At 43.7% G+C, this 13923-nt stretch overlaps 1 protein-coding gene across 1 annotated transcript; it reads left to right on the forward strand.

The window, feature by feature from the left end:
- The first annotated feature begins 1500 nt into the window (after positions 1–1500).
- On the forward strand, positions 1501–6640 carry LOC123445039. The gene is made up of 6 exons (XM_045121955.1): positions 1501–1625; positions 1716–1930; positions 3067–3177; positions 3259–5393; positions 5966–6038; positions 6168–6640. Exons 1-6 carry the CDS (start codon positions 1523–1525, stop codon positions 6315–6317), a joined length of 2787 nt encoding a protein of 928 aa, XP_044977890.1. The 5' UTR covers positions 1501–1522; the 3' UTR covers positions 6318–6640.
- The last annotated feature ends 7283 nt before the right edge of the window (positions 6641–13923 follow it).

Consider the following 13923-nt stretch of genomic DNA (forward strand, 5'->3'; position numbering starts at 1 on the left):
AGTGATAAGAACTGAAATACTAAAGCTTCAGAAGGCAGGTATAACTTATCCTGTTGCTAATAGTAGATGTGTAAATCATGTTCATTGTTTTCGTTAGAAAGAAGGTATAACTGTTGTTCCTAATGATAAAAATGATCTTATTCCTCGAAGAATTGTAACTGGTTATAGGATGGTCATTAATTTCTAGAAATTAAACAAAGCTACTAGAAAAGATCATTACCCCTTGCTTTTTGTTGATCAAATGTTAGAAATATTATCTAAGCCTACAAATTTTTTCTTAATGGATATTCTCGTTTCTTTCAAATACCCGTGTCAAAAGAAGACCGAGAGAAAACTACTTTCACATGCCCTTTTGAAACTTATGCTTATAGACGTATGGCTTTTGGTTTATGCAATGCACGTGCCATCTTTCAAAGATGTATGACTGTTATATTCTTTGACTTTTGTGAAAAGATTGTTGAGGTGTTCATGGAAGATTTTTCTGTTTACGAGACTTTTTTTATGATTGCTTGAGTAACCTTGATCGATTTTTGCAGAAATGTGAAGAAACTAATGTTGTCTTGAATTGGGAGAAGCGTCACTTTATGATGAATGAAGGTATAATACTTGGGCATAAGATTTCTGAACGAGGTATTGAGGTTGGCAAATCTAAGGTTGATGCAATCGAGAAAATGCATGTCCCCAAGACGCTAAAGGTATAAGGAGTTTTATTGGTCATGCTCGTTTCTATAGGCGTTTCATTAAAGATTTCTTGACCATTAAATAATCTTCTTCAAAAAGATATTTCATTTGTTTTTTATGATGGTTGTGTAGAAGCCTTTGAAATACTTAAGAAAGCCTTAATTTCTGCACCTCTTGTTCAATCACCTCGAGCAACAAGTTCATTGACTCGTGGCTCGACAAGAGGAATGGTTTCTCACGCAGAGTGCCCTCAGGCTTTGACTCCTTTGTCATTGGGACGGCGTGGGCAATTTGGAAGCAAAGAAACGCGAGAGTATTTAACAGAACGCAAGAACATAGGACCCCTCATCAACTCACTTTGCAGGTGCTCGCGGGAAGCAAAGAATGACGGATGGCGGGATTGGGTATCGGAGCCTTATACCCATTTGTGAGATAGTAGCTTTCGTTTATTTGTTAGGTGTAGTGTGGAGTAAACCAAACAGGACGTTCGCATCCATGTTCCGGTCTTGTAAATGCTTTTTCTGGCTTCGATAAAATATGATAAGCATTGGCGTATTCTTGAAAAAAAATAGTTAACTTTTTTATAGAAATATTAATAAACAAATCAAAAGTGTCTGCCTGCGCTGTGCGGAATTGTTTGGGCCCAGCCTAAAAGGCTGTAGGCCGGGCCTGGGGAAATCTCACGCTGCTAGTCCGAGAGGTAACGAAATGACAGCCCAATCCATGCCGCGGCCGGGTGCGAGTGCGACGCCGCGCTGCTTCTGATCCGGAAGTGGCGCATTTTAGTTTTCTGTTTTTCCAGTTTCGCTCCTCAAAGGCTCAAACTCCTCCGGGTCTGTCAATGCCGGGCCCCTCCGCCTCCGCCCCCCCCTGCCGCTTCGCCGCCCGCTGGGCGGCCGACGCCCTCGCCGGCGACGAGGCCCTCGACTTCTCCTTCGTCAAAGGTAGTGTCAGTACCGTGAGAGGGCCCTCTGCGTATGCCGTTCGCGTCGGCCCTTTCGTTGATCTCACCTAGGGTTATCGGTGCTCCGCAGCGCTGGTGGGCGTCTTGCCGGAGTCCCTCGCGGGCGCGCCGGAGGCTACGCGGGATAGGGTTGCGCTTCGATGCCTGCGGGAGGTCGTCTCCCTCGCCGCCCCGGGCGAGGGCGAGGTCGCCGCGACGCCGGCGGTGGCGGAGGTCGAGTCCGGGACGCTTAGGGTTGATGCCTCCCGCTCCTGTGAGGAATTGCTGATTGAGTTGCTTGGACAGGTATGCTGTGCTTTGTTTTACTAAGTGCATTCTGGTTGTTCAGAACTTCGGATCCCTGATTTATCCTTTTGTCACTGAAACAATATTTGTGCAATGGGGCGATTGAAGATTCGTTCAGGCAGAAAAGTATAGCAAGATGGAACATACCGTCTCTGCATTTGCTCCTGAGTAATGTGCTAGTTAGATTAAATCTTGTCCAGACCATGATGCAAAGTCAGACCAGAACTCATAATCTTAATTCCTTCCTTAAATAATGCAAAGCATACTCGTTCAAGCTTGACCCATCCGATGGGCAAAGTGTAGTCCTTGCAGTTAAAAGTTGTAGACAATACATCAATTGATTCCATCGATGATGCTTGTTATTTAATTTTGCATTTCTTCCGATGGTGGTAGAGTGATGTTTTCGCTGATTCATAAACTGATCGTGTTTAGTGACAATAGCCGTGAACATAACAAGTGAACACGTTGCATATTGTTTGCAGTATGTAAAATAGCATGTGTTTTATCAATGACTCAAAATATGGCAGCATTCTAAATTCTGACAGGCATCTCATTTTTGGTAGTTTGTCAAACAGTAGTGGGCTTTTGTGAGGCTGAAAGCAAGCATCCACCTTTTAATAAGTTACATTCTCTGTGGAGAACTTATCTACTTGTACCTAATGACTTGTTCACTGATCCAGTGTTGTAGTTCACCAATGCTGCTAGGCTAGACGATGTTATTATTTGAGCTCATGTTTCTTGTGATATGAAACATGATATATCCCTTGGCAGTTGCGTCTCAAGTCCTCCCAAGTGCAAACGCCCAACATGCATTACCTTAGCAAACGGTATTCCAGCAAGTTATACATTTACGATATCCCTAAAGATCATAACAGCATCACTTTACAGTTAAATATTAAAATTCTTCAATTTGTGTGAGGAGCAAGGATGCCATGTTAGATACTGCATAACATAATTATGCATGTTTTTAATGATTTCACTTTTCTGGTGCTCTTTTATAATTAAATTTCCTTATAACTTAACAATCATCATATGTTCTGGTGTCTTTAATTATGTGGTAGCTAATGCATGCTGCAATTTAGTTAGTGCCCAGATGTTTTTGAATTTTTTGCTTTACATGAATGTAATATCTGCAGGTTGGTAGTTCAGGAAGCTTGGAGAAAGATATGCTTCCACCTTTTAGCAAGGATATCCAAAAGTTTATATGCATCAAGACACCGGCTTTACCAGAAACTTCTTTTGAGTTGGTATGCCAAAAAAGTTGTTCTCAAAACTGAACATAAAAGGACTCGCTTCACGAATGATTAAGCTTCTTGTTTTATGTTCAGCTTAGAGAAGTGAACCCAGACATCGCGTGTATGGTCGCACCGCCCCCAGTTGAGAAGGGCGGCAAGAACATTGGCAATGACCAGTTGTTGTGCGGCATCAGCCCTGATCATGTAAATACAGAGAGGCACGGGTGCCCTACAAATAGGTGTTACGACCGCCCTCAGGAAGATACCACTGGCGCTGTTGGTGTCAGTGTCAGATCCGCACAAACGAGTCCAAGTAAAGATAATAGAAATATGTCCATTACAGCTGAGCCTGCTTCAGCTAGCTGCAGTGCTGCTTTTCTTCCATGTAATACTGAACTTATGCCAAAGCAGAATGTGGCGGAGACTACCGCGTCCCAAGAAAAGAGTCCAACTACCATTCTTCAACGAGAATCCTGTGGAGACAAGTACAAAAATTCATCCTGCGATAATGATGGAGAGAGATCACATGGTAATGGCACCAACATTCATTTATCAAAGAATCTCAGCGATGATACAGTGGCTCCAGATTCTGACAGAAGCACTGATGCTTTGCTGGCAAATACATCTGAAACAAGAACTTTGCCTGAGTTTGTTGCTGCAGATGGTACAGGTGTAATTGCAGAACTGCATGGCAGAAAAACTCGAAGGAGTTCACCGCAACATGACAGCAGTGAGAAAGCAAGTCATGTTTTGGATGAGGGTAGTGCGAGGATTCAGCCAGTGGAAAAGGGTTCTGGTCATAATGAACAGAATCTGCAAACTGCTGGTGTTGTACCTTCTGTAAGCTGCAACAGGGCTGTTCAAGGAGATAAATATGAAACCAACCTTCCACAAGAGAATGCTACAGGACTTTCTAAATTGTTTAAGGAGAAGAATGATAAGGCTCTTCTGGAAGTCAGTTGTGCTGACAAAGCCAATCCAGCACTACATGATGATGGCAACATCTTGGAAAATGATACATCCAGTTATAGGAAAACCTCTCTAGATTCTTCTTGCTGCAATGCAGTGGAAACATCAAATGTGCATCGCTCCAATGACAGTCCCGGTGGCTTTGCAGCCGCTTGTCTTCTATCATTGATGGGCAATATGCCGTCCTGTAGTCAGGATAAAGAGGCCAATGGTTCCACTGAGGGCTTTACGGAACAAGATTTGTGCATAAAATGTGGTAAAGATGGCCAGTTGCTGAAATGTAGCAGCTGCTCATTAATTGCTCATGATCGCTGTTTTGGTTCATCAGTGACGCTTGATGTTTCTGGCCAGTTTTATTGCCCTGTATGTTTCTATACTAAAGCTACTGAAGCATATCAAAAGGCGAAAATAACATATTTGGAAGCTAGGAAGAACCTATCTGCTTTCCTTGGCACAAAGCAATTTCCTAAGGAACACCATGAACAATCTACTGGAAAACGGCGAACAGCTACCAACAGCAAGGATCACTCGAATGGGTTTATTACGTCCAAAAGGCAAGATAACCATCAGTCTGAAGCTGATGACCTTTCTTGTAAGGATGAAGAACCTGGTGAGCAGAGGAAAAATCAGAGAACAAATGATACAAGTGATGTGCGTCCTGAGGAGGGTCAGCTGAATGAGTGTGATACTTCCAAAAGGCAAGGTAACCATCAGCCCGATACATATAATCTTTCTCATAATGATCTAGAACCTGGTCAGCAGAGGAAGAAGCAGAGAACAAATGCTACGAGTGACACTTGTCCTGGGGACGTAATCACTGAAAAGGCATCTTTTGGTCTGAATTCTGATATTGCACCCAATAGAGATTGTGTACTCCAAAATAAAAGAAAACTAGTTGAGCAGTCTGTGGAAAGTGCAGAAGCCCATGAAGATGGTAATGGCAATTCATTTTATGATGCGCAACATTCATCTCAGAATAGATGCAGTCCTGTTGCCAACCAGAGTGTTGAGGCTGAAAAACATGACAGTCTTACAAATTCTCACGACCCCAAAAGTTCTGATGAAATAGAAGCTACATCTTCAAATAATTCTGGCAAGGGGTCGTCGCCTCCTTGGCGAAACATGAGACGCCACAAAGCAAGATTCCATGGAAAGGAGACAGTGGTATCTTATAATTCTAAAAAAGCATTGCAATGCCAGGATCAGCAGATGCCTTCATCATCAAGCAAACAGAACTATGCATATCAACCCAAGCATCCGTAAGTGTTAGGAAGGGGCTTCATAAGAACTTCTTTCCCCAATCATATTCTTTGGAGTACTTAAAAATGTCTGACTGATTAACCTATAATTAAATGGCATTGAACATCTTCATTTAGACTTGTGATAAGTAAATCTGTATGGTTGATCTGAGATAAAAAAAGACTGTAGGGTGGATGTTTGTGAGACCGAACTTACTGAGTTCCAGTGCTCTTGCACAAGCACTTTCTAGTATTTGAAGTTCTTGGTTCAGCACCGTAGATAGTACGATGCTAATTAGCTTTGAGATGATCAAACTTTAGGAGATTTTATATCTCTAATCGGAGTTGCCACTCTATGTCATGATATTTGATATACAGGAAAGTCAGCCTCTTCATTCCAGGTCACTTTTAAATCGGCAAGAGCTTTTGAGAATTCATGGTTAGAATGAAGTTACATATGTGATAGTGAAGTTAGACTGTAGTTAACTGAATATGTTTTCTAATTATTGTGAAACTTTATATATTTGGAAGTGTACATTGTAATGGCGTCTGTTTTTGTTATTCCAGAAACTGAGCCATATCTGTCTTTGCAGCTGTAATCCTCTTGCACCAGCTGGAAGGCGCTCAAAGCTCTGTTGGACGGAAGAAGAAGAGCAAGCTTTGAGGGTACGCATATCCCAGGCTCTTAACTGACATTACTGATGCTGAAATCTTACGCCATCTTTTGCTAAATTTCCTGGTTACTAATGTGTATTTAGTCATGCTAACATCACAACATTGGCTATTCTGACTCAGGATGCAATGTTGAAGTTCACCCCAAAGGATGGCGGACCAATTCCGTGGGTTCAGATATTAGAATCTGGCAGGGGTACGTTCCACAAGAAACGCCTCGCCAGTGATCTGAGAGTCAAATGGAGGAACATGACGAAGAAATCAGGATCCTAGTACTGATCATCTTTTCTGAAAAAAAGGTACTGACCATCTGGCACCTAGTGCAGCCATTGTGCCATGCTTGCCTAACCCTTTATTCACCCCCTCGAGGTAGCTATTGTGCATCATCTTGTAAGACTGTACATAGTGCGTGCTGCTGGCTTCTGACCCATGCCACTGGGTGAAACATGTAGATTGCAAGCATTACATTTCAATAGGGGGACTTCATTCCTATGCTATCTATTAGTCTGTTGTTGTGGGTTTAGAGCTATGTAAAGAAACTGTATTCTTTTCCGGCAAATAAACATATAGTCGCCGTCACAATTTCCAATTGAAAAGCCCCTACACGGTGTCTGTTCTTGCATCGTGCATACACCTCGTGTCAGATCAGCGAGCTCTGTACAGTGTTTGCACATCCAGGAGGAGCCCCTCCACCTCGATGATGTCCTCCCCCTCCCACTGGCACCCCCCTCCCACCGGCACAATGCCCATGCTGCCCTGTCTGCCTCCGCGGCTCCTTGCTGATGGCCCAGCATCAGTTTCATGATGGAGGCCGTGCCAATGTCTGTGTCTTCACCTTCAAAGCTGTGTGCCCTTTGTTCCAGAGACATCGCCTCTACCACTAGAGATGGGAATGCACCCTCCACATGCCATTTCCTCCACTACCGAACTCAACACCTATGATGCAACTTTACTCTTGTTTGGGTGTTAATGCAAAGATGAGTCAGGGAGAGGACTAGTTTTCTCTTTTTTTGAACTGGGCTACTCCCCTTTCCATCACTATGATGTATCGGAAATATAAGGTCTGATAGCAGCAAAACAAGATAGCGGAAGGGAAAAAGCTAGTTCAAGACACTATCAGGAAACCTGTTGTGTATGCCCATGACCGGAACATACAACACGGAGCGAAAACCTAGTAGCGCTAAAAAAACTCTAAATCCTACCACCCAACCGCACAGACGCTCAGCCAACTCAGCGACACCACACAACAGGAACTCCCAGCTATCTTCACTTTGAAGAAGCAACTTGATTCTATGTCACAGCTCCAGATATCCTCATCAAATTAATCGCATTCATTCGAAGAAGTTCAACACCTTTCTTCAGCGCATCCGTGTCTCCAGCCTTCTGAATTCCCGCCCAAGCGAACAAGGATGTGCAAGCAATGGGAGCAACTTCGAAGGGGGCCTCATATGTAGCTCTGTTCCTTGCATTCCACAGTGCCCAGGTCACTCAGTCATCTTTTTCTCATACGTAGCCTCTGTTCCTTGCATTCAACAGTGAATGTAGGAGAGTTATAAAACCAGTCAACAGCGAAACCAGCTCTATAAAACCCCTCTCCCCATCAGTGAAGAAGGCATAGCGCCAAGAGAAAAACTACCACATATCATAAGTACAAAACGAAGTTTGAAAGACAGCACCAACGGTTCTCCACACAACCCTGGCTATTGGCCAGAAGGCGACAAATGTTGAGAAGTTTCAACCTGATCACGAAATGAGCACATAGGATTACCAGACCATTTTTCTTCCTCATCACCTCCCTAGCTAGAATAGAACGATATCTTGGAAGAACCACCACATGAATATTTGAATGTTCAAGGGAATTTCGGCCTCCATAATCCACTTACAATGACCGCCGGCCATGATACTCTCCAACCATTTGTACATGGATTTAGTAGTAAAAATATATTATCGGCAAAAGCCCACTATATCTCATTCAGGATCAGGGCCAAGATGAATGACAGCAGTAGAAACAGACATAGTGTTCCGTTGCCGAGCCAAAATTAGGATTTAGGAGACAATCTCCTTCTGAAGGAGGCTGGTTCAATCTGTTGAAATTTTATGGCAGCACACTCAGGTTTATTGCAAATACTGAAAAGTTGAGGGAATTGTTCACGTATGTATGGGAGGTGGGCTATTCAATGAATCTTTTGCAAAATCTTGCAATATTACCATGGAGAGGACTAGTTAGGGCTCCAAGCATCTGGTTCCCAGGAGGCTTAAATGTTCAGGTATGCCGACGAGCCCAAGGCCACCTGCGCCGAGGTCTTACGACCAGGATAGTAGGACAATTCCCCTCCTGGAAATGACTAATGCAGGCAAATATGATGTGTTGGTTATTTCATTGTACTGTTGACCTGTTGTTATTATTAATTTCTTATCAAAGGATTACAGACCCAACTACTATTATTGTGGAGGTCTTGGATGGTTGATTTTAATCATAAAATAATAATAGTTTTTGGCTTGATAGGTGTAAGGTTTTGATTAGTTTCAATTCCAATGGTGAATGTTGTCATTTGTTACATTAGTTCCGGTCGTTATTGATTTTCCATTCACTCTACACATGTACTCCCTCCGTTCCTAAATATAAGACCTTTTAAAGATTGTACTATAAACTACATACGGATGTACATAGACATATTTTAGAGTATATATTCACTCATTTTGCTCCGTATGTAGTCTCCTAGTGAAATACCTAAAAGGTCTTATATTTTAGAACAGAGGGAGTACGTATTTTGTAACCACATGCATTGACGCTAAATGATGCAATTGTTTGATATCCTTGACAAGTTCAATCTTGAACTGCAAAAAGGCCCTATATTTAGTTACAGAGGTAGTATTTGCTTGCATGGCGTGCATGGATGAATGATGTGAAAGGCAGGGAAGTCTTTTGCACAAGAAATGTAGATTACCTGTGTGAAGAAACGTGGCCTTTCCCCGTTCAAAAAAAGAAACGTGGCCTTTCCATGGGCAGATCTTCCTGGACCCACTGACCGAATGGACCCTAAAAGGAATGCTTGTTTTGCACAAGAGCCGAGTGAGGAGGGGGAATCAAAAGGCCAAACTAGATTTTCCATTCACTCTAACATGTATTCTGTAGTGTATTTATGGTGTGCATCGACGAATGATGTGAAATCCAGCCAAGTCTTTTGCACAAGAATTTATACGTACGTGTTTGAAGAAATGCGGCCTTTCCATGGGCAGTCTTGTTGGTCCAATTATTGGTTACATTTTTTTTGTTGATGGCTTACCAAGCTGACCATTTGGTCTTTGTTGGTCCCATCGAACGGACCCCAAAAGGCATCTCTTGCGCCCAGTGAGGAGTTGGTTCAAAAGGCTTAAGGACTGGACAAAAGTAGTTAAGAGGGAACTACCAAGACATGCTATCAATCGATCAATCAATCCAACAATTCATGTAAGAGTAGCGCCCACATGTTTGACCACTTGAGCAACAGAAGAATGCCTACATTGAGGCCTACGTGCACGAATCAAGGCCGTGGCAAACCCGGTCCGGTCGCGCATGCCCATGCCGATTAATTCCGAGGTTTATGGCGCTGCGCTTTGGTGTTACGTGGCCTCCTCCCCGGCTGTCTCGCTTGTACTCCGTATGCATGCTAAGTTTTTTGAGTGAGGTTCGATGATCGGACGGGCGTTTATTGGTGGCGTTTGATGGTGGTGGCGACGGGAATGAAGAAGAAGCTGCTGCCGCCCAGCGGCGGATCCACCTCAACATGACATGGTGGTCCAACAATGTAACTTTTTATAAAGTTGTATTGTTTTGAATTATTTTTTGTGACATACATAGCATATGTGAAAAATCTTAGGGTGATCCATGGACCACTTTGTCCACCCCTTAGATCCGCGCCGTTCGGAAAACCATGGGAAAGCCACCGGCGAGGCGAGATCGTCAACCATATCTTCTCCTCGGAGCAAAGACGACCACGCCGGCACCGCACGGCCGGCGCGAACTTGGACGGCAAGGCTTGTTCGAGTGTGTGAGAGCGTCCACTTTATGTTGTTTCCATTTTGGAACAGTACGATCAGCCCATCCAGCTCATCACAGTACTAAATCGACGATAATTAGTATGGATCAAAGGGAAGGAAGGAGTATGTAACTGATGCACGATGAGTCGGTGACGGCGGCGGCGTCGAGTTAATGCTCGGCGGAAAGATGCAGGTCGGTGGGTCGATCAAGGCGAGATCAGGCGACGTGGACGGATCATACGTACGGGGTGAAGGACGACGGTGCTGCTACGACGTGCACATCCTAGATAGCTACCTAGGGTGGCCCCCCGTCGTTGACAAGTTGACAACGTAACTATAAACTCACGGATGTTGGCGTGGACTCTTGCTCGAGCCCCTCTAGCTTAGCTTAGCTTGGCGTGGCCCGGCGCCACTCGCAACCGGCTCGACCGATACTAATCGCGTTCCCGGAACGAAAACCTCCTTGCTTGCCCAAATAAGTAAGGGCAACTCCAGCGCATGACCTCAAACGCACTTTTGTTTTGTTCGAATTTTATTTGTTTGAAGTGAATGAATTATAAAAGCTATGGTTCCTGCAACCCTAGTCTTTAATGCCGATATTTTTTGCAATTCATTCGTTTGGGATCGGTATGGGACCGTGTTCATTTGGATTTGCATCGGCCGGTCGCCCAACGCGCGACCACATCTCCGACAGTATTTCGTCCGTACACTTTTTTTATTTTTTATTTTTTTCCACCAACGATTTTTGTGATACATGAAAATACATTCAGCAATTTTTGGTTAGAATAATAAGCTCAAAGAAAACAGGAACTACATGAAAACATTTTAAAAGATATCCAACTTTCATAACTACTTCCGTAAGTTGGATCAGTGCCTGATGTATTCGTTGTTGATCCATGGAGTCTTGATCTTGAATGTCTCTTTCTTCTTCGAGTCTAAAGAATTAGACGCTTCACATCTAGTCTCATCTCTAGCGTCTACTCTAGCAAAAAGTGCGTAAACATCTATTAATTACGTGTTATCAGTACATCGATGTATTCTTTTTCTTGAAATCAAAAGTTGCATCCATCCTACACAATAAATATTTGATTGTAAGCAAAACAAACCGAATTTGGAATCACAACCGAAGCTAAACTAGCACGTACCTCATGATTTTTGTGTTGGGGAACGTCGCATGGGAAACAAAAAATTTCCTACGTGCACGAAGACCTATCATGGTGATGTCCATCTACGAGAGGGGATGAGTGATCTACGTACCCTTGTAGATCGTACTGATGTAGTGGAACGTCCTCACGTCCCTCGATCCGCCCCGCGAACCGTCCCACGATCAGTCCCACGATCTAGTGCCGAACGGACGGCACCTCCGCGTTCAGCACACGTACAGCTCGACGATGATCTCGGCCTTCTTGATCCAGCAAGAGAGACAGAAAGGTAGAAGAGTTCTCCGGCAGCGTGACGGCGCTCCGGAGGTTGGTGATGATCTTGTCTCAGCAGGGCTTCGCCCGAGCTCCGCAGAAACGCGATCTAGAGGTAAAACCGTAGAGATATGTGGTCGGGCTGCCGTGGCAAAGTTGTCTCAAATCAGCCCTAAAACCCCACTATATATAGGAGGAGGAGGGGGGAGACTTGCCTTGGGGTCCAAGGACTCCCAAGGGAGTCGGCCGAGCCAAGGGGGAAGGTCTCCCCCTCCCAAACCGAAATCCACTTGGTTTGGAAGGTGGAGTCCTTCTTCCCTTTCCCACCTCCTTCTTTTTTTCCTTTCCTCTTTGATTTTCTTTCCTATGCGCATAGGCCTCTCTCTTGGGCTGTCTCACCAGCCCACTAAGGGCTGGTGCGGCACCCCAAACACCCATGGGCTTCCCTGGGGTGGGTGGGCCCCCCCGGTGAACTCCCGGAACCCATTCGTCATTCCCGGTACATTCCCGGTAACTCCGAAAACCTTTCGGTAATCAAATGAGGTCATCCTATATATCAATCTTCATTTCCGGACCATTCCTGAAACCCTCGTGACGTCCGTGATCTCATCCGGGACTCCGAACAACATTCGGTAACCAACCATATAACTCAAATACGCATAAAACAACATCGAACCTTAAGTGTGCAGACCCTGCGGGTTCGAGAACTATGTAGACATGACCCGAGAGACTCCTCGGTCAATATCCAATAGCGGGACCTGGATGCCCATATTGGATCCTACATATTCTACGAAGATCTTATTGTTTCAACCTCAGTGCCAAGGATTCATATAATCCCGTATGTCATTCCCTTTGTCCTTCGGTATGTTACTTGCCCGAGATTCGATCGTTAGTATCCGCATACCTATTTCAATCTCGTTTACCGGCAAGTCTCTTTACTCGTTCCGTAATACAAGATCCCGCAACTTACACTAAGTCACATTGCTTGCAAGGCTTGTGTGTGATGTTGTATTACCGAGTGGGCCCCGAGGTACCTCTCCGTCACACGGAGTGACAAATCCCAGTCTCGATCCATACTAACTCAACGAACACCTTCGGAGATACCTGTAGAGCATCTTTATAGTCACCCAGTTACGTTGCGACGTTTGATACACACAAAGCATTCCTCCGGTGTCCGTGAGTTATATGATCTCATGGTCATAGGAACAAATACTTGACACGCAGAAAACAGTAGCAACAAAATGACACGATCAACATGCTACGTCTATTAGTTTGGGTCTAGTCCATCACATGATTCTCCTAATGATGTGATCCCGTTATCAAGTGACAACACTTGCCTATGGCCAGGAAACCTTGACCATCTTTGATCAACGAGCTAGTCAACTAGAGGCTTACTAGGGACAGTGTTTTGTCTATGTATCCACACAAGTATTGTGTTTCCAATCAATACAATTATAGCATGGATAATAAACGATTATCATGAACTAAGAAATATAATAATAACTAATTTATTATTGCCTCTAGGGCATATTTCCAACAGTCTCCCACTTGCACTAGAGTCAATAATCTAGTTCACATCACCATGTGATTCCAACGAATCCAACACCCATATAGTTATGGGGTCTGATCACGTCTTGCTCGTGAGAGAGGTTTTAGTCAACGGTTTTGAAACTTTCAGATCCGTGCGTTCTTTACAAATATTTGTGTCATCTTATAGATGCTGCTACTACGTGCTATTCGGAAATGCTCCAAATATCTACTCTACTATACGAATCCGTTTCACTACTCATAGTTATTCGGATTAGTGTCAAAGCTTGCATCGACGTAACCCTTTACGACGAACTCTTTAACCACCTCCATAATCGAGAAAAATTCCTTAGTCCATTAGTTACTAAGGATAAATTTTGACCGCTGCTAGTGATTCAATCATGGATCACTCTCTGTACCTCTCAACATACTTTGAGTCAAGGCACACATCATGTGCGGTACACAGCATAGCATACTTTAGATTCTACGACTAAGGCATAGAAGACGACCTTCGTCTATTCTCTTTATTCTGCCGGGGTCGGGTTTTGAGTCTTACTCAAATTCACACCTTACAACGCAACCAAGAACTCCTTCTTTGCTGATCTATTTTGAACTCTTTTAAAACTTGTCAAGGCATGCATCTTATTGAAACTTTCATTAAGCGCTTTTGATCTATCTCCATAGATCTTTGATGCTCAACGTTCAAGTAGCGCAATCCAGGTATTCCTTTGAAAACTCCTTTCAAACAACCTTGTATGCTTTACAGAAATTCTACATTACTTCTGATCCAAAATATGTCAACCACATATACTTATCAGAAATTCTATAGTGCTCCCACTCACTTCTTTGGAAATACAAGTTTCTCATAAACCTTGTACAAACCCAAAATCTTTGATCATCTCATCAAAGTATATATA

The sequence above is a fragment of the Hordeum vulgare genome, chromosome 3H (assembly GCF_904849725.1).
Source record: "Hordeum vulgare subsp. vulgare chromosome 3H, MorexV3_pseudomolecules_assembly, whole genome shotgun sequence".
Lineage (NCBI taxonomy): Eukaryota > Viridiplantae > Streptophyta > Magnoliopsida > Poales > Poaceae > Hordeum > Hordeum vulgare.